This window comes from Rana temporaria, chromosome 5, assembly GCF_905171775.1.
Source record: "Rana temporaria chromosome 5, aRanTem1.1, whole genome shotgun sequence".
Lineage (NCBI taxonomy): Eukaryota > Metazoa > Chordata > Amphibia > Anura > Ranidae > Rana > Rana temporaria.
Genome location: NC_053493.1, coordinates 267,747,093 through 267,774,781, shown reverse-complemented (window position 1 = coordinate 267,774,781; position 27,689 = coordinate 267,747,093). Strand labels below are relative to the sequence as shown.

At 41.0% G+C, this 27,689-nt stretch overlaps 2 protein-coding genes across 8 annotated transcripts in view; one reads left to right on the top strand and one right to left on the bottom strand.

Annotated features, from left to right (window-relative positions):
* The window catches only part of LOC120940793 (thioredoxin-like protein 4A), a 37,655-nt gene extending 13,082 nt beyond the window's left edge, over nt 1-24,573 (bottom strand). Inside the window, exon 1 of the mRNA XM_040353841.1 lies at nt 24,493-24,573. The gene's annotated coding sequence lies outside the window, so the exon portion shown is untranslated. The remainder of the gene's footprint in view (nt 1-24,492) is intronic.
* Nucleotides 24,574-24,993: 420 nt separating this feature from the next.
* The window catches only part of LOC120940792 (glyoxylate/hydroxypyruvate reductase B-like), a 44,953-nt gene continuing 42,257 nt past the window's right edge, over nt 24,994-27,689 (top strand). For 2 of the 7 annotated variants that reach the window (XM_040353836.1, XM_040353835.1), the window contains exon 1: nt 25,793-25,917. In XM_040353836.1, the coding sequence (XP_040209770.1) occupies nt 25,883-25,917 (35 nt within the window). In that variant the 5' untranslated portion in view covers nt 25,793-25,882. The other 5 variants (XM_040353839.1, XM_040353837.1, XM_040353840.1 and 2 more) reach the window with 5 other exon arrangements.

Below are 27,689 nucleotides of genomic sequence, written 5' to 3'. Positions count from 1 at the left end.
TCTTGACAATCCGATCCCCATAGTTCGAGGCCTTTTTATAAATGAATTCAGGCTTGGGTGGAAGAGCGGGTCCCAGTTTTTTATCCATCATTAATATATGCCAGTGTTTATTAAAAATTTCTTCCACTTCTTTATACTGGGCATGGAACTGAGATAAAAAGGCCCACTCTTTTGTGTTAATGGCAGGATCACCGTCGGATTTTTTATTCTGTAAACATGTTTCCCTGGGTATCTGTTTTATTTCTTCCACCAATCTTCTCATTTTATCCGGATGATAGCCTCTGGCTTCAAATCTATCGGTTAAAATTTTAGATTGTGTAATAAAATTCTCTGTCTCAGTACAGTTTCGTTTCACCCTCATAATTTGCCCTTTAGGTATGTTTCTAATCCATAGTGGATGATGTCCACTAGTGGTGGGGAGGTAGCTGTTTCTGTCTGTGGGTTTAAAAAATACCCTTGTGGCTAATCCATGTTCATGACGGTATATTGTTACATCCAAAAAATTGATTTCAGAGCTGCTGTGTTCAGAGGTTAGCTTAATGTTTTTATTATTGTTGTTTAAAATACTTAAAAAATCGTTAAGAGAGTCAGTGGAACCAGCCCAAATAAAAAACAGATCGTCGATGTATCGTTTATAAAAAATTAGTTCACTCCGTCTGTCTTTAAAAATCACCTTATCTTCCCATTCGGACATGAACAAATTTGCTATACTTGGTGCAAATTTCGCGCCCATGGCAACTCCTCTTTTCTGAGAATAATACTTGCTGTCGTACCAGAAGAAATTATGGGATAGACAGAAATCCAGAGCATTACCGATAAAAACCTTTTGATTGTGTGGCAGGTCGTCTCTTTGGCATAGAGCCCAATTAAGGGCCAGTAGTGCATCATCATGTTGTATGATGGAGTAGAGAGACGATACATCTGCAGTTACAAGTAGTATTGGTAAGTCTGCTTTTAGTGTGATTTCTTGGAGACTTAGTAGAAGATCCTTAGTGTCCTTCAAATAGGATTTCGTTGTTCTTACACTTTTTTGCAGGAAGGTGTCTAAATATTGTCCCATTCTGGAAGATACGGAATCGATACTGTTGACGATAGGCCTTGCAGGAGGGTTAAGGGGGTCTTTGTGTATTTTTGGGAGAGTATAAATAGTAGGGACTTTGTTACTAGCTGGTGTCAGGTAGTTTTGTTCCTTCACTGTTAATACCCCTAATTTGGAACCTTTTTTGACAAGTACATGTAGCTGCTGTCTATAAGCATGAGACGGATCCTGTTCCAATAGGCTGTATGTGGATTTGTCTGCCAACATATCAGAGATTTGACCATGATAGAAGGCTTTGTTCAGAATCACTACTCCACCTCCTTTGTCTGCCGGTCTTATTATTATGTTTTTCCGTTTCTCCAACATATCAATTCCTTCTTGTATGTGTTTAGCACTGACGTTCTTTTTGGGGTTCAGATGGTCCAGGTCTCTTAGTACCAGACTCTTGAACACCTCCACCTGATGGTTTGGGTTATTCAGGGGATTAAAAAGTGACTTATTTTTTAGTCCACTATTGACTACGGTCTCTGAACTTGTTATATTGTTGCTCATACGAGGTGTACATCCAATAAAATATTTTTTCATATTCAGTTTACGAATGTATTTGTGGATGTCTATGTAAACATTGAATTTATTGACTGGTTTCTTCATTCCACATTTTAGGCCAAGGTTCAAAATATTCAATTCTTTGTGCGTGAGTTCCACTGAAGTCAAGTTAAAAATACCTCCTATTCTTGATGCCTTCTTCTTTTTCTGCGTCCTCCATCCTGCCCTACACCCTCTGGTTCGTCCTTTTTCTGATGTGGGTAATGGTCCTTCTCCCATTGGTTCGTAGCTTGAGTTCCTCTCCATTCTTGTTCTTGGTATTGTCCTGATGGATAAACTGGAGGCAGATACTGGGGTGGGGGATAATATGCAGGTGGATGGTGCGAGGTGGGGTAATCTTGGGGTTTTCCCCTGCGGGGTGGTTGACCCCGACCCCTCTTCTGGGGCCCCCCTCTTCCTCGCCCTAAAAAAGGACGTGGCGGAGGAGCATTATAGTAATTGTCTTGAGAGGTTCTTAATGGTGCAAATTTATTCTGCGTGGGAATTTGGTATTCCCTACTCTGTGAGTTCTGATATTGGTTCTCTCTGGTACCACCCCCTCTACTTCTCCCCCTTCCTCTCGTAACTGGGGTTGAAAAACGTTGAGGTGAATCGATGGTGACTTCTTCATTGCCATTTGTATTAGTACGTTCTGTCAATATTGGCACTGACAGTCGTATTTCTTGCGGTTGGTTTTTTTCTGTTAGGTTAATATTGTCTGGTAATGACTGTTGCCATGCAAATATGGTGTTGGTTTTAAAGTCGCCCATGTCTCTATGGTATTTTTTGACTTTCTTTTTTTGAGTGTCTTTGTCTATTTTCTCTAAGCGTTTATTGATTCTGGTGTTAAAATCAATAATTTCCTGAGAAGTTTTTATTGGGTCAAGTTGCAAATTAAATTCATTAATTTTTGATTCTAAAATGACCATTTTACGTTTTTTCCTTTGTAGAATGAGTTCCTGCAGTTTGAACCCAACTCCAATGAAAAAATCATACCATTCCTGTATGGATCCTGGATCATCTAAGCCATCTTGTGGTACAACATCCCACCTTAGGCTTCTGATGATGATTTTATCTTTAATATACTGCTCAAGTGTGTATATGTCCCACCAGGCCCTTACTTGTTTCTCCAAAACATAGCCTAGTGAGGACATAGCGCTATTGTAATTTACTTGAGTGGTAGTAGGTTCATTATTTACAAATACATTATTAATGTCTAAATTCCTATTGGTCAAAAATCTTAATGCATCCATTGCAGCTGAGAAAGGATCAACAGAACTGTATATGGAGTGTTTATGATGTGCGCCCTTCCTTCAAATAAACACTACTCAGCGCACAGGAATTAACAGTAGAGATATTGATGAACAGGAAAAATAAAACAATAATATATATATAAAATACACAATACAAGCAGCCGCTTAAAATTGCTAAAAATATGTAGAAAACAGTAAACGTGAATGAACATAAGACTAAAAGTCCAGATAATTCGATGTGAACTGTAGCAGCGCTCAATCAAAAACGTGACTTCTGATTAGATACTATGGAGCCATAGATGTGCAATAATGGTGCAAATGAACAAAAGCTGTGAAAAGGTGTCTTCAATATCATGTGTTCCTTATCACCAAGGGAGTTGGATTTTCACCACGTGGGGGGATACTATCCCCTAATGGGAATGCACTCACCAAACCGAGGATAAAAAACCGCATTGGATACACAATCAGCCTTTGTCACTGGTCCCGCACACTCCACCACTCTGCTGGTTAAAATCTTGCCCGTGTACATATAAAGGAATAAACTCTGATAGTATAGTACTGTTTTCAAAAGTTTATTAAGCAAATGAGCCCCCCTTATAAAATATGCGTACCACAATGTAAGATAAAACATGCATGTAAATGTACTGTGCCTGTCTCCTTTAGATGGATTAGAAATGGCGCTCCGGCTCTGTTTCACAGTTCCTGACCTCTGGAGGGTACAGTGTTTGGATCGTCTGATGCTGGCCACGCCCTGACGCGTTTCGTCATTGGCTGACTTCGTCTGAGGGCGTGGCTAACAGCATTCGGCGACCCATTTTATAGCCTGAGGTATCCCACTCATTGATCGCGTCATTGCGTCATTTCCGCGCATGCGCGATGATGTGCATGAGGCATCAGCCCATAGTAGGGCGGAAGTGGGAAAGCGGTGCTATCGCAGCCATAGTATGACAGAGCACCGCCCTCTGGTTCAGCATGCTGGCTTAATTCCCGCGCATGCTCAATGGCATACGGGAGACATCTGCCAGGTCTTGGGCGGAAGTAAGATGTGATCCTGGTCACGCAGCTACATACAAGATTGTTGTCCACAGAAACGTAGGACAACCAATCAGTGATGTTGGGCGTCAGAGGTGCGCGCGCATCTCTGGATAGAGAACTGCAGGCCCGCCCACCTCTGTCTGATTGGACCAAACGGTCCATCGTGCCTCCAGCTGTCAGTGCTCTTATGTAAATCCATCATGATATCCCGCAGATAGCGTAACAACTGCAGGGCAATAATAGGTTACATAATAATGGCATGAATAAAAATCACAGTGCTCTATGTTCAGAAAGATATGGGCATACAAGTTAATTGTATATCTCTGAGAACAGCACAAATAAGTTAGCAATAAGCATAGAGCAACGCTAAATGATTATGAAGTAATAAAAACGGCAAAGATGGTTAATATAGATCTAAAACACTAAAACACTAAAACCAACAACCTGTGTATAGTGTGTACATCTAACATATAAAACCATTCTCAAGATCAATGTAAAAAGATAAAAACAAAGTACCGTTTAAAACCACAAAGTAAAAAATAAATAAATAAAACCATAGAAAAATTAAATGTGGAACTATATATAAATGAATAAATAGGAGAGACTAGGTATAGAAACCATTAGCATATGTATTGAATGAACTTAGTACCAATACCAACAGAGAATGGGCGACTCTTTGGAGACCAAAAACTCCAAATCATATGGATATGAGCCCTCTTCTGATGGAAAAGTATGTGGTTATGCATCGCTTATAAAGCAGTTAATGTCCAATTCAATGTTCATGCCTTTTGGGGCGAGCGATTCGGTCAGAAAAATCCATCTTGTTTCACTTTTTGATAGTTCTCTGACTCTATGGCCTCCTCTCCAGTTTTGCATTATATGTTGGATTCCCCAAAATTGCAACCCAGATGGATCCTGGTTATGCTTTAGTTTAAAATGTAATGAGACGTTGTGATCTTCATAGCCTAACTTGATGTTATTGATGTGTTCCATCACACGTATTCTCATTTTTCTTTTTGTTCTTCCAATATAAATTAGATTGCATGGGCATTTTAATGCATATACAACATGATCGGTGTTGCAAGTAATGAACTGGTCAATATCAAATTCTATCTTATTAACCGGGCATGTGAACTTTTCAATGCCTCTCATGATGTTTGTGACTTCTCGGCATGGTTTGCATTTCCTGCAAGCAAAGAAGCCATTTTGATCCCAGAAGGTCTTAGGTTTAGCAGGCGGATCCAATACCTTCTTGACAATCCGATCCCCATAGTTCGAGGCCTTTTTATAAATGAATTCAGGCTTGGGTGGAAGAGCGGGTCCCAGTTTTTTATCCATCATTAATATATGCCAGTGTTTATTAAAAATTTCTTCCACTTCTTTATACTGGGCATGGAACTGAGATAAAAAGGCCCACTCTTTTGTGTTAATGGCAGGATCACCGTCGGATTTTTTATTCTGTAAACATGTTTCCCTGGGTATCTGTTTTATTTCTTCCACCAATCTTCTCATTTTATCCGGATGATAGCCTCTGGCTTCAAATCTATCGGTTAAAATTTTAGATTGTGTAATAAAATTCTCTGTCTCAGTACAGTTTCGTTTCACCCTCATAATTTGCCCTTTAGGTATGTTTCTAATCCATAGTGGATGATGTCCACTAGTGGTGGGGAGGTAGCTGTTTCTGTCTGTGGGTTTAAAAAATACCCTTGTGGCTAATCCATGTTCATGACGGTATATTGTTACATCCAAAAAATTGATTTCAGAGCTGCTGTGTTCAGAGGTTAGCTTAATGTTTTTATTATTGTTGTTTAAAATACTTAAAAAATCGTTAAGAGAGTCAGTGGAACCAGCCCAAATAAAAAACAGATCGTCGATGTATCGTTTATAAAAAATTAGTTCACTCCGTCTGTCTTTAAAAATCACCTTATCTTCCCATTCGGACATGAACAAATTTGCTATACTTGGTGCAAATTTCGCGCCCATGGCAACTCCTCTTTTCTGAGAATAATACTTGCTGTCGTACCAGAAGAAATTATGGGATAGACAGAAATCCAGAGCATTACCGATAAAAACCTTTTGATTGTGTGGCAGGTCGTCTCTTTGGCATAGAGCCCAATTAAGGGCCAGTAGTGCATCATCATGTTGTATGATGGAGTAGAGAGACGATACATCTGCAGTTACAAGTAGTATTGGTAAGTCTGCTTTTAGTGTGATTTCTTGGAGACTTAGTAGAAGATCCTTAGTGTCCTTCAAATAGGATTTCGTTGTTCTTACACTTTTTTGCAGGAAGGTGTCTAAATATTGTCCCATTCTGGAAGATACGGAATCGATACTGTTGACGATAGGCCTTGCAGGAGGGTTAAGGGGGTCTTTGTGTATTTTTGGGAGAGTATAAATAGTAGGGACTTTGTTACTAGCTGGTGTCAGGTAGTTTTGTTCCTTCACTGTTAATACCCCTAATTTGGAACCTTTTTTGACAAGTACATGTAGCTGCTGTCTATAAGCATGAGACGGATCCTGTTCCAATAGGCTGTATGTGGATTTGTCTGCCAACATATCAGAGATTTGACCATGATAGAAGGCTTTGTTCAGAATCACTACTCCACCTCCTTTGTCTGCCGGTCTTATTATTATGTTTTTCCGTTTCTCCAACATATCAATTCCTTCTTGTATGTGTTTAGCACTGACGTTCTTTTTGGGGTTCAGATGGTCCAGGTCTCTTAGTACCAGACTCTTGAACACCTCCACCTGATGGTTTGGGTTATTCAGGGGATTAAAAAGTGACTTATTTTTTAGTCCACTATTGACTACGGTCTCTGAACTTGTTATATTGTTGCTCATACGAGGTGTACATCCAATAAAATATTTTTTCATATTCAGTTTACGAATGTATTTGTGGATGTCTATGTAAACATTGAATTTATTGACTGGTTTCTTCATTCCACATTTTAGGCCAAGGTTCAAAATATTCAATTCTTTGTGCGTGAGTTCCACTGAAGTCAAGTTAAAAATACCTCCTATTCTTGATGCCTTCTTCTTTTTCTGCGTCCTCCATCCTGCCCTACACCCTCTGGTTCGTCCTTTTTCTGATGTGGGTAATGGTCCTTCTCCCATTGGTTCGTAGCTTGAGTTCCTCTCCATTCTTGTTCTTGGTATTGTCCTGATGGATAAACTGGAGGCAGATACTGGGGTGGGGGATAATATGCAGGTGGATGGTGCGAGGTGGGGTAATCTTGGGGTTTTCCCCTGCGGGGTGGTTGACCCCGACCCCTCTTCTGGGGCCCCCCTCTTCCTCGCCCTAAAAAAGGACGTGGCGGAGGAGCATTATAGTAATTGTCTTGAGAGGTTCTTAATGGTGCAAATTTATTCTGCGTGGGAATTTGGTATTCCCTACTCTGTGAGTTCTGATATTGGTTCTCTCTGGTACCACCCCCTCTACTTCTCCCCCTTCCTCTCGTAACTGGGGTTGAAAAACGTTGAGGTGAATCGATGGTGACTTCTTCATTGCCATTTGTATTAGTACGTTCTGTCAATATTGGCACTGACAGTCGTATTTCTTGCGGTTGGTTTTTTTCTGTTAGGTTAATATTGTCTGGTAATGACTGTTGCCATGCAAATATGGTGTTGGTTTTAAAGTCGCCCATGTCTCTATGGTATTTTTTGACTTTCTTTTTTTGAGTGTCTTTGTCTATTTTCTCTAAGCGTTTATTGATTCTGGTGTTAAAATCAATAATTTCCTGAGAAGTTTTTATTGGGTCAAGTTGCAAATTAAATTCATTAATTTTTGATTCTAAAATGACCATTTTACGTTTTTTCCTTTGTAGAATGAGTTCCTGCAGTTTGAACCCAACTCCAATGAAAAAATCATACCATTCCTGTATGGATCCTGGATCATCTAAGCCATCTTGTGGTACAACATCCCACCTTAGGCTTCTGATGATGATTTTATCTTTAATATACTGCTCAAGTGTGTATATGTCCCACCAGGCCCTTACTTGTTTCTCCAAAACATAGCCTAGTGAGGACATAGCGCTATTGTAATTTACTTGAGTGGTAGTAGGTTCATTATTTACAAATACATTATTAATGTCTAAATTCCTATTGGTCAAAAATCTTAATGCATCCATTGCAGCTGAGAAAGGATCAACAGAACTGTATATGGAGTGTTTATGATGTGCGCCCTTCCTTCAAATAAACACTACTCAGCGCACAGGAATTAACAGTAGAGATATTGATGAACAGGAAAAATAAAACAATAATATATATATAAAATACACAATACAAGCAGCCGCTTAAAATTGCTAAAAATATGTAGAAAACAGTAAACGTGAATGAACATAAGACTAAAAGTCCAGATAATTCGATGTGAACTGTAGCAGCGCTCAATCAAAAACGTGACTTCTGATTAGATACTATGGAGCCATAGATGTGCAATAATGGTGCAAATGAACAAAAGCTGTGAAAAGGTGTCTTCAATATCATGTGTTCCTTATCACCAAGGGAGTTGGATTTTCACCACGTGGGGGGATACTATCCCCTAATGGGAATGCACTCACCAAACCGAGGATAAAAAACCGCATTGGATACACAATCAGCCTTTGTCACTGGTCCCGCACACTCCACCACTCTGCTGGTTAAAATCTTGCCCGTGTACATATAAAGGAATAAACTCTGATAGTATAGTACTGTTTTCAAAAGTTTATTAAGCAAATGAGCCCCCCTTATAAAATATGCGTACCACAATGTAAGATAAAACATGCATGTAAATGTACTGTGCCTGTCTCCTTTAGATGGATTAGAAATGGCGCTCCGGCTCTGTTTCACAGTTCCTGACCTCTGGAGGGTACAGTGTTTGGATCGTCTGATGCTGGCCACGCCCTGACGCGTTTCGTCATTGGCTGACTTCGTCTGAGGGCGTGGCTAACAGCATTCGGCGACCCATTTTATAGCCTGAGGTATCCCACTCATTGATCGCGTCATTGCGTCATTTCCGCGCATGCGCGATGATGTGCATGAGGCATCAGCCCATAGTAGGGCGGAAGTGGGAAAGCGGTGCTATCGCAGCCATAGTATGACAGAGCACCGCCCTCTGGTTCAGCATGCTGGCTTAATTCCCGCGCATGCTCAATGGCATACGGGAGACATCTGCCAGGTCTTGGGCGGAAGTAAGATGTGATCCTGGTCACGCAGCTACATACAAGATTGTTGTCCACAGAAACGTAGGACAACCAATCAGTGATGTTGGGCGTCAGAGGTGCGCGCGCATCTCTGGATAGAGAACTGCAGGCCCGCCCACCTCTGTCTGATTGGACCAAACGGTCCATCGTGCCTCCAGCTGTCAGTGCTCTTATGTAAATCCATCATGATATCCCGCAGATAGCGTAACAACTGCAGGGCAATAATAGGTTACATAATAATGGCATGAATAAAAATCACAGTGCTCTATGTTCAGAAAGATATGGGCATACAAGTTAATTGTATATCTCTGAGAACAGCACAAATAAGTTAGCAATAAGCATAGAGCAACGCTAAATGATTATGAAGTAATAAAAACGGCAAAGATGGTTAATATAGATCTAAAACACTAAAACACTAAAACCAACAACCTGTGTATAGTGTGTACATCTAACATATAAAACCATTCTCAAGATCAATGTAAAAAGATAAAAACAAAGTACCGTTTAAAACCACAAAGTAAAAAATAAATAAATAAAACCATAGAAAAATTAAATGTGGAACTATATATAAATGAATAAATAGGAGAGACTAGGTATAGAAACCATTAGCATATGTATTGAATGAACTTAGTACCAATACCAACAGAGAATGGGCGACTCTTTGGAGACCAAAAACTCCAAATCATATGGATATGAGCCCTCTTCTGATGGAAAAGTATGTGGTTATGCATCGCTTATAAAGCAGTTAATGTCCAATTCAATGTTCATGCCTTTTGGGGCGAGCGATTCGGTCAGAAAAATCCATCTTGTTTCACTTTTTGATAGTTCTCTGACTCTATGGCCTCCTCTCCAGTTTTGCATTATATGTTGGATTCCCCAAAATTGCAACCCAGATGGATCCTGGTTATGCTTTAGTTTAAAATGTAATGAGACGTTGTGATCTTCATAGCCTAACTTGATGTTATTGATGTGTTCCATCACACGTATTCTCATTTTTCTTTTTGTTCTTCCAATATAAATTAGATTGCATGGGCATTTTAATGCATATACAACATGATCGGTGTTGCAAGTAATGAACTGGTCAATATCAAATTCTATCTTATTAACCGGGCATGTGAACTTTTCAATGCCTCTCATGATGTTTGTGACTTCTCGGCATGGTTTGCATTTCCTGCAAGCAAAGAAGCCATTTTGATCCCAGAAGGTCTTAGGTTTAGCAGGCGGATCCAATACCTTCTTGACAATCCGATCCCCATAGTTCGAGGCCTTTTTATAAATGAATTTAGGCTATGAAGATCACAACGTCTCATTACATTTTAAACTAAAGCATAACCAGGATCCATCTGGGTTGCAATTTTGGGGAATCCAACATATAATGCAAAACTGGAGAGGAGGCCATAGAGTCAGAGAACTATCAAAAAGTGAAACAAGATGGATTTTTCTGACCGAATCGCTCGCCCCAAAAGGCATGAACATTGAATTGGACATTAACTGCTTTATAAGCGATGCATAACCACATACTTTTCCATCAGAAGAGGGCTCATATCCATATGATTTGGAGTTTTTGGTCTCCAAAGAGTCGCCCATTCTCTGTTGGTATTGGTACTAAGTTCATTCAATACATATGCTAATGGTTTCTATACCTAGTCTCTCCTATTTATTCATTTATATATAGTTCCACATTTAATTTTTCTATGGTTTTATTTATTTATTTTTTACTTTGTGGTTTTAAACGGTACTTTGTTTTTATCTTTTTACATTGATCTTGAGAATGGTTTTATATGTTAGATGTACACACTATACACAGGTTGTTGGTTTTAGTGTTTTAGTGTTTTAGATCTATATTAACCATCTTTGCCGTTTTTATTACTTCATAATCATTTAGCGTTGCTCTATGCTTATTGCTAACTTATTTGTGCTGTTCTCAGAGATATACAATTAACTTGTATGCCCATATCTTTCTGAACATAGAGCACTGTGATTTTTATTCATGCCATTATTATGTAACCTATTATTGCCCTGCAGTTGTTACGCTATCTGCGGGATATCATGATGGATTTACATAAGAGCACTGACAGCTGGAGGCACGATGGACCGTTTGGTCCAATCAGACAGAGGTGGGCGGGCCTGCAGTTCTCTATCCAGAGATGCGCGCGCACCTCTGACGCCCAACATCACTGATTGGTTGTCCTACGTTTCTGTGGACAACAATCTTGTATGTAGCTGCGTGACCAGGATCACATCTTACTTCCGCCCAAGACCTGGCAGATGTCTCCCGTATGCCATTGAGCATGCGCGGGAATTAAGCCAGCATGCTGAACCAGAGGGCGGTGCTCTGTCATACTATGGCTGCGATAGCACCGCTTTCCCACTTCCGCCCTACTATGGGCTGATGCCTCATGCACATCATCGCGCATGCGCGGAAATGACGCAATGACGCGATCAATGAGTGGGATACCTCAGGCTATAAAATGGGTCGCCGAATGCTGTTAGCCACGCCCTCAGACGAAGTCAGCCAATGACGAAACGCGTCAGGGCGTGGCCAGCATCAGACGATCCAAACACTGTACCCTCCAGAGGTCAGGAACTGTGAAACAGAGCCGGAGCGCCATTTCTAATCCATCTAAAGGAGACAGGCACAGTACATTTACATGCATGTTTTATCTTACATTGTGGTACGCATATTTTATAAGGGGGGCTCATTTGCTTAATAAACTTTTGAAAACAGTACTATACTATCAGAGTTTATTCCTTTATATGTACACGGGCAAGATTTTAACCAGCAGAGTGGTGGAGTGTGCGGGACCAGTGACAAAGGCTGATTGTGTATCCAATGCGGTTTTTTATCCTCGGTTTGGTGAGTGCATTCCCATTAGGGGATAGTATCCCCCCACGTGGTGAAAATCCAACTCCCTTGGTGATAAGGAACACATGATATTGAAGACACCTTTTCACAGCTTTTGTTCATTTGCACCATTATTGCACATCTATGGCTCCATAGTATCTAATCAGAAGTCACGTTTTTGATTGAGCGCTGCTACAGTTCACATCGAATTATCTGGACTTTTAGTCTTATGTTCATTCACGTTTACTGTTTTCTACATATTTTTAGCAATTTTAAGCGGCTGCTTGTATTGTGTATTTTATATATATATTATTGTTTTATTTTTCCTGTTCATCAATATCTCTACTGTTAATTCCTGTGCGCTGAGTAGTGTTTATTTGAAGGAAGGGCGCACATCATAAACACTCCATATACAGTTCTGTTGATCCTTTCTCAGCTGCAATGGATGCATTAAGATTTTTGACCAATAGGAATTTAGACATTAATAATGTATTTGTAAATAATGAACCTACTACCACTCAAGTAAATTACAATAGCGCTATGTCCTCACTAGGCTATGTTTTGGAGAAACAAGTAAGGGCCTGGTGGGACATATACACACTTGAGCAGTATATTAAAGATAAAATCATCATCAGAAGCCTAAGGTGGGATGTTGTACCACAAGATGGCTTAGATGATCCAGGATCCATACAGGAATGGTATGATTTTTTCATTGGAGTTGGGTTCAAACTGCAGGAACTCATTCTACAAAGGAAAAAACGTAAAATGGTCATTTTAGAATCAAAAATTAATGAATTTAATTTGCAACTTGACCCAATAAAAACTTCTCAGGAAATTATTGATTTTAACACCAGAATCAATAAACGCTTAGAGAAAATAGACAAAGACACTCAAAAAAAGAAAGTCAAAAAATACCATAGAGACATGGGCGACTTTAAAACCAACACCATATTTGCATGGCAACAGTCATTACCAGACAATATTAACCTAACAGAAAAAAACCAACCGCAAGAAATACGACTGTCAGTGCCAATATTGACAGAACGTACTAATACAAATGGCAATGAAGAAGTCACCATCGATTCACCTCAACGTTTTTCAACCCCAGTTACGAGAGGAAGGGGGAGAAGTAGAGGGGGTGGTACCAGAGAGAACCAATATCAGAACTCACAGAGTAGGGAATACCAAATTCCCACGCAGAATAAATTTGCACCATTAAGAACCTCTCAAGACAATTACTATAATGCTCCTCCGCCACGTCCTTTTTTAGGGCGAGGAAGAGGGGGGCCCCAGAAGAGGGGTCGGGGTCAACCACCCCGCAGGGGAAAACCCCAAGATTACCCCACCTCGCACCATCCACCTGCATATTATCCCCCACCCCAGTATCTGCCTCCAGTTTATCCATCAGGACAATACCAAGAACAAGAATGGAGAGGAACTCAAGCTACGAACCAATGGGAGAAGGACCATTACCCACATCAGAAAAAGGACGAACCAGAGGGTGTAGGGCAGGATGGAGGACGCAGAAAAAGAAGAAGGCATCAAGAATAGGAGGTATTTTTAACTTGACTTCAGTGGAACTCACGCACAAAGAATTGAATATTTTGAACCTTGGCCTAAAATGTGGAATGAAGAAACCAGTCAATAAATTCAATGTTTACATAGACATCCACAAATACATTCGTAAACTGAATATGAAAAAATATTTTATTGGATGTACACCTCGTATGAGCAACAATATAACAAGTTCAGAGACCGTAGTCAATAGTGGACTAAAAAATAAGTCACTTTTTAATCCCCTGAATAACCCAAACCATCAGGTGGAGGTGTTCAAGAGTCTGGTACTAAGAGACCTGGACCATCTGAACCCCAAAAAGAACGTCAGTGCTAAACACATACAAGAAGGAATTGATATGTTGGAGAAACGGAAAAACATAATAATAAGACCGGCAGACAAAGGAGGTGGAGTAGTGATTCTGAACAAAGCCTTCTATCATGGTCAAATCTCTGATATGTTGGCAGACAAATCCACATACAGCCTATTGGAACAGGATCCGTCTCATGCTTATAGACAGCAGCTACATGTACTTGTCAAAAAAGGTTCCAAATTAGGGGTATTAACAGTGAAGGAACAAAACTACCTGACACCAGCTAGTAACAAAGTCCCTACTATTTATACTCTCCCAAAAATACACAAAGACCCCCTTAACCCTCCTGCAAGGCCTATCGTCAACAGTATCGATTCCGTATCTTCCAGAATGGGACAATATTTAGACACCTTCCTGCAAAAAAGTGTAAGAACAACGAAATCCTATTTGAAGGACACTAAGGATCTTCTACTAAGTCTCCAAGAAATCACACTAAAAGCAGACTTACCAATACTACTTGTAACTGCAGATGTATCGTCTCTCTACTCCATCATACAACATGATGATGCACTACTGGCCCTTAATTGGGCTCTATGCCAAAGAGACGACCTGCCACACAATCAAAAGGTTTTTATCGGTAATGCTCTGGATTTCTGTCTATCCCATAATTTCTTCTGGTACGACAGCAAGTATTATTCTCAGAAAAGAGGAGTTGCCATGGGCGCGAAATTTGCACCAAGTATAGCAAATTTGTTCATGTCCGAATGGGAAGATAAGGTGATTTTTAAAGACAGACGGAGTGAACTAATTTTTTATAAACGATACATCGACGATCTGTTTTTTATTTGGGCTGGTTCCACTGACTCTCTTAACGATTTTTTAAGTATTTTAAACAACAATAATAAAAACATTAAGCTAACCTCTGAACACAGCAGCTCTGAAATCAATTTTTTGGATGTAACAATATACCGTCATGAACATGGATTAGCCACAAGGGTATTTTTTAAACCCACAGACAGAAACAGCTACCTCCCCACCACTAGTGGACATCATCCACTATGGATTAGAAACATACCTAAAGGGCAAATTATGAGGGTGAAACGAAACTGTACTGAGACAGAGAATTTTATTACACAATCTAAAATTTTAACCGATAGATTTGAAGCCAGAGGCTATCATCCGGATAAAATGAGAAGATTGGTGGAAGAAATAAAACAGATACCCAGGGAAACATGTTTACAGAATAAAAAATCCGACGGTGATCCTGCCATTAACACAAAAGAGTGGGCCTTTTTATCTCAGTTCCATGCCCAGTATAAAGAAGTGGAAGAAATTTTTAATAAACACTGGCATATATTAATGATGGATAAAAAACTGGGACCCGCTCTTCCACCCAAGCCTGAATTCATTTATAAAAAGGCCTCGAACTATGGGGATCGGATTGTCAAGAAGGTATTGGATCCGCCTGCTAAACCTAAGACCTTCTGGGATCAAAATGGCTTCTTTGCTTGCAGGAAATGCAAACCATGCCGAGAAGTCACAAACATCATGAGAGGCATTGAAAAGTTCACATGCCCGGTTAATAAGATAGAATTTGATATTGACCAGTTCATTACTTGCAACACCGATCATGTTGTATATGCATTAAAATGCCCATGCAATCTAATTTATATTGGAAGAACAAAAAGAAAAATGAGAATACGTGTGATGGAACACATCAATAACATCAAGTTAGGCTATGAAGATCACAACGTCTCATTACATTTTAAACTAAAGCATAACCAGGATCCATCTGGGTTGCAATTTTGGGGAATCCAACATATAATGCAAAACTGGAGAGGAGGCCATAGAGTCAGAGAACTATCAAAAAGTGAAACAAGATGGATTTTTCTGACCGAATCGCTCGCCCCAAAAGGCATGAACATTGAATTGGACATTAACTGCTTTATAAGCGATGCATAACCACATACTTTTCCATCAGAAGAGGGCTCATATCCATATGATTTGGAGTTTTTGGTCTCCAAAGAGTCGCCCATTCTCTGTTGGTATTGGTACTAAGTTCATTCAATACATATGCTAATGGTTTCTATACCTAGTCTCTCCTATTTATTCATTTATATATAGTTCCACATTTAATTTTTCTATGGTTTTATTTATTTATTTTTTACTTTGTGGTTTTAAACGGTACTTTGTTTTTATCTTTTTACATTGATCTTGAGAATGGTTTTATATGTTAGATGTACACACTATACACAGGTTGTTGGTTTTAGTGTTTTAGTGTTTTAGATCTATATTAACCATCTTTGCCGTTTTTATTACTTCATAATCATTTAGCGTTGCTCTATGCTTATTGCTAACTTATTTGTGCTGTTCTCAGAGATATACAATTAACTTGTATGCCCATATCTTTCTGAACATAGAGCACTGTGATTTTTATTCATGCCATTATTATGTAACCTATTATTGCCCTGCAGTTGTTACGCTATCTGCGGGATATCATGATGGATTTACATAAGAGCACTGACAGCTGGAGGCACGATGGACCGTTTGGTCCAATCAGACAGAGGTGGGCGGGCCTGCAGTTCTCTATCCAGAGATGCGCGCGCACCTCTGACGCCCAACATCACTGATTGGTTGTCCTACGTTTCTGTGGACAACAATCTTGTATGTAGCTGCGTGACCAGGATCACATCTTACTTCCGCCCAAGACCTGGCAGATGTCTCCCGTATGCCATTGAGCATGCGCGGGAATTAAGCCAGCATGCTGAACCAGAGGGCGGTGCTCTGTCATACTATGGCTGCGATAGCACCGCTTTCCCACTTCCGCCCTACTATGGGCTGATGCCTCATGCACATCATCGCGCATGCGCGGAAATGACGCAATGACGCGATCAATGAGTGGGATACCTCAGGCTATAAAATGGGTCGCCGAATGCTGTTAGCCACGCCCTCAGACGAAGTCAGCCAATGACGAAACGCGTCAGGGCGTGGCCAGCATCAGACGATCCAAACACTGTACCCTCCAGAGGTCAGGAACTGTGAAACAGAGCCGGAGCGCCATTTCTAATCCATCTAAAGGAGACAGGCACAGTACATTTACATGCATGTTTTATCTTACATTGTGGTACGCATATTTTATAAGGGGGGCTCATTTGCTTAATAAACTTTTGAAAACAGTACTATACTATCAGAGTTTATTCCTTTATATGTACACGGGCAAGATTTTAACCAGCAGAGTGGTGGAGTGTGCGGGACCAGTGACAAAGGCTGATTGTGTATCCAATGCGGTTTTTTATCCTCGGTTTGGTGAGTGCATTCCCATTAGGGGATAGTATCCCCCCACGTGGTGAAAATCCAACTCCCTTGGTGATAAGGAACACATGATATTGAAGACACCTTTTCACAGCTTTTGTTCATTTGCACCATTATTGCACATCTATGGCTCCATAGTATCTAATCAGAAGTCACGTTTTTGATTGAGCGCTGCTACAGTTCACATCGAATTATCTGGACTTTTAGTCTTATGTTCATTCACGTTTACTGTTTTCTACATATTTTTAGCAATTTTAAGCGGCTGCTTGTATTGTGTATTTTATATATATATTATTGTTTTATTTTTCCTGTTCATCAATATCTCTACTGTTAATTCCTGTGCGCTGAGTAGTGTTTATTTGAAGGAAGGGCGCACATCATAAACACTCCATATACAGTTCTGTTGATCCTTTCTCAGCTGCAATGGATGCATTAAGATTTTTGACCAATAGGAATTTAGACATTAATAATGTATTTGTAAATAATGAACCTACTACCACTCAAGTAAATTACAATAGCGCTATGTCCTCACTAGGCTATGTTTTGGAGAAACAAGTAAGGGCCTGGTGGGACATATACACACTTGAGCAGTATATTAAAGATAAAATCATCATCAGAAGCCTAAGGTGGGATGTTGTACCACAAGATGGCTTAGATGATCCAGGATCCATACAGGAATGGTATGATTTTTTCATTGGAGTTGGGTTCAAACTGCAGGAACTCATTCTACAAAGGAAAAAACGTAAAATGGTCATTTTAGAATCAAAAATTAATGAATTTAATTTGCAACTTGACCCAATAAAAACTTCTCAGGAAATTATTGATTTTAACACCAGAATCAATAAACGCTTAGAGAAAATAGACAAAGACACTCAAAAAAAGAAAGTCAAAAAATACCATAGAGACATGGGCGACTTTAAAACCAACACCATATTTGCATGGCAACAGTCATTACCAGACAATATTAACCTAACAGAAAAAAACCAACCGCAAGAAATACGACTGTCAGTGCCAATATTGACAGAACGTACTAATACAAATGGCAATGAAGAAGTCACCATCGATTCACCTCAACGTTTTTCAACCCCAGTTACGAGAGGAAGGGGGAGAAGTAGAGGGGGTGGTACCAGAGAGAACCAATATCAGAACTCACAGAGTAGGGAATACCAAATTCCCACGCAGAATAAATTTGCACCATTAAGAACCTCTCAAGACAATTACTATAATGCTCCTCCGCCACGTCCTTTTTTAGGGCGAGGAAGAGGGGGGCCCCAGAAGAGGGGTCGGGGTCAACCACCCCGCAGGGGAAAACCCCAAGATTACCCCACCTCGCACCATCCACCTGCATATTATCCCCCACCCCAGTATCTGCCTCCAGTTTATCCATCAGGACAATACCAAGAACAAGAATGGAGAGGAACTCAAGCTACGAACCAATGGGAGAAGGACCATTACCCACATCAGAAAAAGGACGAACCAGAGGGTGTAGGGCAGGATGGAGGACGCAGAAAAAGAAGAAGGCATCAAGAATAGGAGGTATTTTTAACTTGACTTCAGTGGAACTCACGCACAAAGAATTGAATATTTTGAACCTTGGCCTAAAATGTGGAATGAAGAAACCAGTCAATAAATTCAATGTTTACATAGACATCCACAAATACATTCGTAAACTGAATATGAAAAAATATTTTATTGGATGTACACCTCGTATGAGCAACAATATAACAAGTTCAGAGACCGTAGTCAATAGTGGACTAAAAAATAAGTCACTTTTTAATCCCCTGAATAACCCAAACCATCAGGTGGAGGTGTTCAAGAGTCTGGTACTAAGAGACCTGGACCATCTGAACCCCAAAAAGAACGTCAGTGCTAAACACATACAAGAAGGAATTGATATGTTGGAGAAACGGAAAAACATAATAATAAGACCGGCAGACAAAGGAGGTGGAGTAGTGATTCTGAACAAAGCCTTCTATCATGGTCAAATCTCTGATATGTTGGCAGACAAATCCACATACAGCCTATTGGAACAGGATCCGTCTCATGCTTATAGACAGCAGCTACATGTACTTGTCAAAAAAGGTTCCAAATTAGGGGTATTAACAGTGAAGGAACAAAACTACCTGACACCAGCTAGTAACAAAGTCCCTACTATTTATACTCTCCCAAAAATACACAAAGACCCCCTTAACCCTCCTGCAAGGCCTATCGTCAACAGTATCGATTCCGTATCTTCCAGAATGGGACAATATTTAGACACCTTCCTGCAAAAAAGTGTAAGAACAACGAAATCCTATTTGAAGGACACTAAGGCCCCATACTCACGACCAAACATGTCTGCTGAAACTGGCCCGCAGGCCAGTTTCAGCAGACATGTTTGGTCGTGTGTGGGCGCGAGCGGGCCGAATTCCAGCAAACATTTGCCCGCCGGGCCTTTTCCCAGCAGACAAATATTCCTGGACTTGTTTTAAAACAGTCCGCTGGAATTCTGCCCGCTCGGACATGTACGGTCGTCAGTACAGACCTACCGTACATGTCCAGGCGCCCGCCGTCCCTCGCATGCGTCGAATGACTTCGACGCATGCGTGGAAGCATTTTAAAGGCGGGCCGCCCACGTCGCCGCGTCATTGTCGCGGCGACACTGCGTCATCGACGCGGCGACACCGCGGACACGCCCCGCGTATTGTTTACGCGCGGACTTCTGTACGATGGTGTGTACAACCATCGTACAGAAGCCCTCTGGCAGACATGTATGGTGAAAACGGTCCGACGGACCGCTTTCACCATACATGTTTGTCCGTGTGTACCCGGCCTAAGGATCTTCTACTAAGTCTCCAAGAAATCACACTAAAAGCAGACTTACCAATACTACTTGTAACTGCAGATGTATCGTCTCTCTACTCCATCATACAACATGATGATGCACTACTGGCCCTTAATTGGGCTCTATGCCAAAGAGACGACCTGCCACACAATCAAAAGGTTTTTATCGGTAATGCTCTGGATTTCTGTCTATCCCATAATTTCTTCTGGTACGACAGCAAGTATTATTCTCAGAAAAGAGGAGTTGCCATGGGCGCGAAATTTGCACCAAGTATAGCAAATTTGTTCATGTCCGAATGGGAAGATAAGGTGATTTTTAAAGACAGACGGAGTGAACTAATTTTTTATAAACGATACATCGACGATCTGTTTTTTATTTGGGCTGGTTCCACTGACTCTCTTAACGATTTTTTAAGTATTTTAAACAACAATAATAAAAACATTAAGCTAACCTCTGAACACAGCAGCTCTGAAATCAATTTTTTGGATGTAACAATATACCGTCATGAACATGGATTAGCCACAAGGGTATTTTTTAAACCCACAGACAGAAACAGCTACCTCCCCACCACTAGTGGACATCATCCACTATGGATTAGAAACATACCTAAAGGGCAAATTATGAGGGTGAAACGAAACTGTACTGAGACAGAGAATTTTATTACACAATCTAAAATTTTAACCGATAGATTTGAAGCCAGAGGCTATCATCCGGATAAAATGAGAAGATTGGTGGAAGAAATAAAACAGATACCCAGGGAAACATGTTTACAGAATAAAAAATCCGACGGTGATCCTGCCATTAACACAAAAGAGTGGGCCTTTTTATCTCAGTTCCATGCCCAGTATAAAGAAGTGGAAGAAATTTTTAATAAACACTGGCATATATTAATGATGGATAAAAAACTGGGACCCGCTCTTCCACCCAAGCCTGAATTCATTTATAAAAAGGCCTCGAACTATGGGGATCGGATTGTCAAGAAGGTATTGGATCCGCCTGCTAAACCTAAGACCTTCTGGGATCAAAATGGCTTCTTTGCTTGCAGGAAATGCAAACCATGCCGAGAAGTCACAAACATCATGAGAGGCATTGAAAAGTTCACATGCCCGGTTAATAAGATAGAATTTGATATTGACCAGTTCATTACTTGCAACACCGATCATGTTGTATATGCATTAAAATGCCCATGCAATCTAATTTATATTGGAAGAACAAAAAGAAAAATGAGAATACGTGTGATGGAACACATCAATAACATCAAGTTAGGCTATGAAGATCACAACGTCTCATTACATTTTAAACTAAAGCATAACCAGGATCCATCTGGGTTGCAATTTTGGGGAATCCAACATATAATGCAAAACTGGAGAGGAGGCCATAGAGTCAGAGAACTATCAAAAAGTGAAACAAGATGGATTTTTCTGACCGAATCGCTCGCCCCAAAAGGCATGAACATTGAATTGGACATTAACTGCTTTATAAGCGATGCATAACCACATACTTTTCCATCAGAAGAGGGCTCATATCCATATGATTTGGAGTTTTTGGTCTCCAAAGAGTCGCCCATTCTCTGTTGGTATTGGTACTAAGTTCATTCAATACATATGCTAATGGTTTCTATACCTAGTCTCTCCTATTTATTCATTTATATATAGTTCCACATTTAATTTTTCTATGGTTTTATTTATTTATTTTTTACTTTGTGGTTTTAAACGGTACTTTGTTTTTATCTTTTTACATTGATCTTGAGAATGGTTTTATATGTTAGATGTACACACTATACACAGGTTGTTGGTTTTAGTGTTTTAGTGTTTTAGATCTATATTAACCATCTTTGCCGTTTTTATTACTTCATAATCATTTAGCGTTGCTCTATGCTTATTGCTAACTTATTTGTGCTGTTCTCAGAGATATACAATTAACTTGTATGCCCATATCTTTCTGAACATAGAGCACTGTGATTTTTATTCATGCCATTATTATGTAACCTATTATTGCCCTGCAGTTGTTACGCTATCTGCGGGATATCATGATGGATTTACATAAGAGCACTGACAGCTGGAGGCACGATGGACCGTTTGGTCCAATCAGACAGAGGTGGGCGGGCCTGCAGTTCTCTATCCAGAGATGCGCGCGCACCTCTGACGCCCAACATCACTGATTGGTTGTCCTACGTTTCTGTGGACAACAATCTTGTATGTAGCTGCGTGACCAGGATCACATCTTACTTCCGCCCAAGACCTGGCAGATGTCTCCCGTATGCCATTGAGCATGCGCGGGAATTAAGCCAGCATGCTGAACCAGAGGGCGGTGCTCTGTCATACTATGGCTGCGATAGCACCGCTTTCCCACTTCCGCCCTACTATGGGCTGATGCCTCATGCACATCATCGCGCATGCGCGGAAATGACGCAATGACGCGATCAATGAGTGGGATACCTCAGGCTATAAAATGGGTCGCCGAATGCTGTTAGCCACGCCCTCAGACGAAGTCAGCCAATGACGAAACGCGTCAGGGCGTGGCCAGCATCAGACGATCCAAACACTGTACCCTCCAGAGGTCAGGAACTGTGAAACAGAGCCGGAGCGCCATTTCTAATCCATCTAAAGGAGACAGGCACAGTACATTTACATGCATGTTTTATCTTACATTGTGGTACGCATATTTTATAAGGGGGGCTCATTTGCTTAATAAACTTTTGAAAACAGTACTATACTATCAGAGTTTATTCCTTTATATGTACACGGGCAAGATTTTAACCAGCAGAGTGGTGGAGTGTGCGGGACCAGTGACAAAGGCTGATTGTGTATCCAATGCGGTTTTTTATCCTCGGTTTGGTGAGTGCATTCCCATTAGGGGATAGTATCCCCCCACGTGGTGAAAATCCAACTCCCTTGGTGATAAGGAACACATGATATTGAAGACACCTTTTCACAGCTTTTGTTCATTTGCACCATTATTGCACATCTATGGCTCCATAGTATCTAATCAGAAGTCACGTTTTTGATTGAGCGCTGCTACAGTTCACATCGAATTATCTGGACTTTTAGTCTTATGTTCATTCACGTTTACTGTTTTCTACATATTTTTAGCAATTTTAAGCGGCTGCTTGTATTGTGTATTTTATATATATATTATTGTTTTATTTTTCCTGTTCATCAATATCTCTACTGTTAATTCCTGTGCGCTGAGTAGTGTTTATTTGAAGGAAGGGCGCACATCATAAACACTCCATATACAAGCCTATAATAAGGCTTACCTGTAGGTAAGGAGAATATCTCCTAAACCTGCACGGTTTAGGAGATATTCCCCCCGCAATGCGGGCGGCGCATGCGCAGGGGGGAATCCACGGCTGAAGGACCGGCATCCGCCGGACCCTGCCGCTTTTAAATCTCCCGCGCGCACGCGCGGGAGTGACGTCATCGCCGCTCCAGCCAATCACAGCGCTGGAGCGGCGATACCCGGAAGACACGCCGGAGCAAGATGACATCCTGCTCGGCGTGGACCAGGTAAGTGGTACACACCTCGTTCCGAGGTAAGTATTTCATAATAGGCTAGTATGCGGTGCATACTAGCCTATTATGCCTTTTGCATTGCAGGTTTGGGGGAAAAAAAAAAAAGTTTATGCGGTTTACAACCGCTTTAAGTGGGGGGGGGGGGGGGGACAATCACATATTCTAATTGTTTTGTAAGACTCCTTGATAAATGATAGTTTTCTTCTCCAAACGGCCTATTCTGATCATTCAATTCATGATCAATAGCTGAGATACACAAGCATAAGCCATCAATCACATCTCTGTATCCACAACATTAATTTTACAATCTGATAAATCAAAATACGATCATATTCATGAACAAAGTAGCCAAGTGCTGCCCATTGATGCAAAATAGTGGATAATGTACTGCCCTGGCTGATCAATTCTGATTGAATCTGATCTGAACCAATAGGAAGGAAGTTATGATTGTTTGACAATTCAGTTTGCTTGCATCACATAGTCACCCGATAATATAACTGAAGTATGGCCAACACTAGTCTTATAACAACATCAGATTATCACAGGAACAACAACAGTAATCTCTATAAGAAGGTTCATTGGACTGGACAAAGAAGAGTATACAGTCAGTGATTACCAGTCTGATGTGCTCTGCCATAAGGCTCATCACTGATCTGTCTACTAAAACACCTCACATGTAAACATGCACTGCTAGTGGGCAAGAGGAGAACCCTGGCCCCTTCTATGGTGTGGGGCACACAGGGTCTGGCCTAAGGATGAGCTCAGAAGTGTTCGCAACTAGTACGTGCAGAGGCCGCCAGGAAGTCGGCATTGCACAGCGCTAATCACAGGCAGTGAGACATTGTCCCGATGCGCGGCTGCAGAGATGGAGGAATGTCTCACTGTGGCCTGTGATTAGCGCAGCGCAGCGTCGACTTCCTGGCGCCTGAGCTCGTCATCCTTACTGTAGATGTGTACTAACTCATACATAAAGACAAGTATTATAGACCGCTTTATATCTCCCATAATACATCACACACAGCACCATACCATCACCTACCTTCACACCACTCCAAACAGCTACTGTACTGGCTAAACACTCACTGAACTCAGGCAAGCGCACAACATCGCAAATTCCAGAATCCTCTGGAAAGTTCCAATTCGGAATCCTCCGTCGCCATCTTGGAAAAGGGCAAATACGCCAAATTCAACTTCACAAGAATAGCTTTCTAATTGCTCGGCAATAAAATAATACAAAATGCATAACGATCGTCATCAACATATAATAAAATAAACATCAATGAGAGCAACAGATATTCCTTTTCCAGAATTGCCCAAATTAAAGATGGTGTCTATAGACTTCATTGCGTGAACTTGACTATTTCTTACAGTAGCTAAGGAGTGACGTAGAACTGTACAACCAATGACAGGGCGCTTAGGCGTTCTAGGGTGCGTAAGGCAAACTACGGAGCTACAACCAATAGCAGGGTGCTAAGGTTTCTGAGAGGAGTACGGTAGCCTATGGGGTGACGGAATCCTGCACAACCAATAGCAGAATGCCAATGTATTCTGAGAGGAGTACGGTAGCCTAGCCTATGGGGTGACGGATACCTGTACAACCAATAGCGGGGCGCTAAGGTATTCTGAGATGAGTACGACAGCTTATAGGGGGGACGGAATGCCGTACAACCAATAAATAGCACAGCATGCTAAAGTATTCTGACAGGAATACAGTAACCTAGATTGGCGATATACTGTACAATTAGTAGCAGGGCGCTAAAGTATTTCGGAGGAGTACAGTAGCCTATGGAGTGACGTGATCCTGAACAACCAATAGCAGAGCGCCAATGTATTCTGAGGGGAGTACAGAAGCCTATAGAGTGATGTTCCGTACAATTAGGCGTTCTAGGGGGCGTACGGAAACCTATGGAGCTACAACCAATAGCGGGGCGCTAAGGTTTTCTGACTGAGGGGAGCACAGTAGTCCATGGGGTGTGTTATCCCGTACAACCAATAGCAGAGCGCTAATGTATTTTGTAGAGAAGCACAGTAGCCTATGGAGTGAGGTTATCCCGTACAACCAATAGCAGAGCGCTAATGTATTCTGAGAAGAGCGCAGTAGCCTATGGAGTGACGTTATCCTGCACAACCAGTAGCAGAATGCCAATGTAATGTAGGAGGAGTGCGGCGGCGCGTAGCAGATTTAAATGGGAGTTGCTGCGAGCCTGAGGCAACTGAGGGGCGAGCACTGTAGGCCGGTTCGCTGGCTGTCATGGTTTACATTTTCTAAGTCACTAACACATTGCGCTAGAATACAAAGCAGGCGGTTGTGACTTCACCTGCTGCAGGTCAGTGTCATGGGACCGTTGAACTATAGACTAGTTAATACCTAACGTTATTCATCCTGTAGTGTAGAATGGAGGAGGATAACACACGCATCACTGCTATGTATGTGTACCAGATATCAGCGCCGTTCTATGCACAGGTGAGGCTGGCTGCGCGCATGCTCAGTGCGGCCAGGCATAGACATTGCCCAGCTCTATAAACCATCCTGCTAAGAACAGAACCCATTCATAGAGCTAGTCACATATATAAATATATATATATGGGTGGTGGTGCCCCTTGTGCCAGGCTGTGAGAATGTTCTGTGTTGTACAAGTAGAGTAGGACAAGGTGAAGGCGGGCACGGAGCTGTGTGTTGGGCAGAGTCAGGCTGGCAGCAGCCCAGTGTTGTGTCATACCCAGGATCCATGGAATGTGCTGACCTGGTACAATCACAGGCAGTGACAGCACATTCATCCTCTGCTCCCAGACAGGCAGGTACAGTATTTTTTATGACAAACACTTGGGGGGGATTTTATTTTTTGTAAATCAAAAAGAGTTCTGGGCAGCAGATATACCCGTCTCAGTATATGTCAGCTGTATATCTCCGCTGGGTCCTAGCTGCTTCATAATAGATTTTATGAATTACTGTACAATATATGTATGTATATATGAAATGCTGTGTTTATAGAATTCTATGGGTAGGTAATAAATCAAATGTATCGCTCTACCTACACGTCTCGTCGTCTGATAGGAAACTCTGTTGCTGTTAATTAAACCCTCGCTGTGACATGGGATCTATATATAAAATGCTATATATAATACATGACTTCCTATGTGTGCTTTCTGTCTGCAGCCTGTCATTTGTTTCCATTTTCCCTTTTGAAGTTTGTGTCTTCTCCATTTCAATCTTTAGTGTGGTCCCATTTCCTTGCAGGGTCCCATGGAGCCATCCTTGCATGCACAGCCTGCGATGGGACACACAAAGTACCACAAGCTAGGGGTTGGGGGATATAAAAAATTCAAATACAGATGTATGTATGTTGTTACAAATAAGGTAAAATCGTATGGATATATGACTTGAGTTGTTGTTTTGTATTTTTATTGTTCCATATGATCAAATGCACTGACTATATGTAATATGTGAGCAAATGTTGGAATAAAAAAGTTTTAATACAAAAAAAAAAAAAAAAAAAAGACCATTTGGGCCAGTTATCCCAATGGTACTTCTATGAGAATGGACACCGCTAGCTCACAACGTTGTGCTTGCTATGTGCTAAGCTGGAGTATTATGCTGATCTTTATCATTGACAATCTGTAATTAAAGGGATATTTTTCTAACAGCAAGGAAGTCCAGGAATGTCATCTTTTTGAATTGATTTGTTCTGGCCAATAGACCTTGGTGCCCCTTGCAAGTAATATTAATAACAATGTTTAAAGATAGCTTCAGGATAATTACTATTTTATTCTAATAACTGAATGTACAATCAAATAAAGAATGAGGGGGCCCAGGGATTTCCCACAGTTCCCGAGGCTCCCACAGAAAGAAATGGGCGGGGAGGACTATACCGGTACGGTAGAAATTTGGTTGTGAAACAGCCAGGATAAGTCACATTAGTTAAATTGTAAAAAAGGGTTTTATTCACATAAATACATTAAACAGAATAAAAAAACAAAACATTAAAACAACAATACAGACATGTTTGACCACAATCCGGTCACCGATTGTGCAATCCCTTATGAACGGACAAGAGGGGGTCACGGTGAGGCAGTTGGGGTCATGAGACAATAGTCTCTTGGTCTCTACTAGTTTCGCGACCTCAATTTGTCGCTTCGTCAGGAGACAGTCTAGCGGCACATCGTCCTATGGTCCCTACAGGGTCCGAGATAGGTAGTGGGTAATATATGCTCCCAGAAAGCCAAGAAGATTTCTTG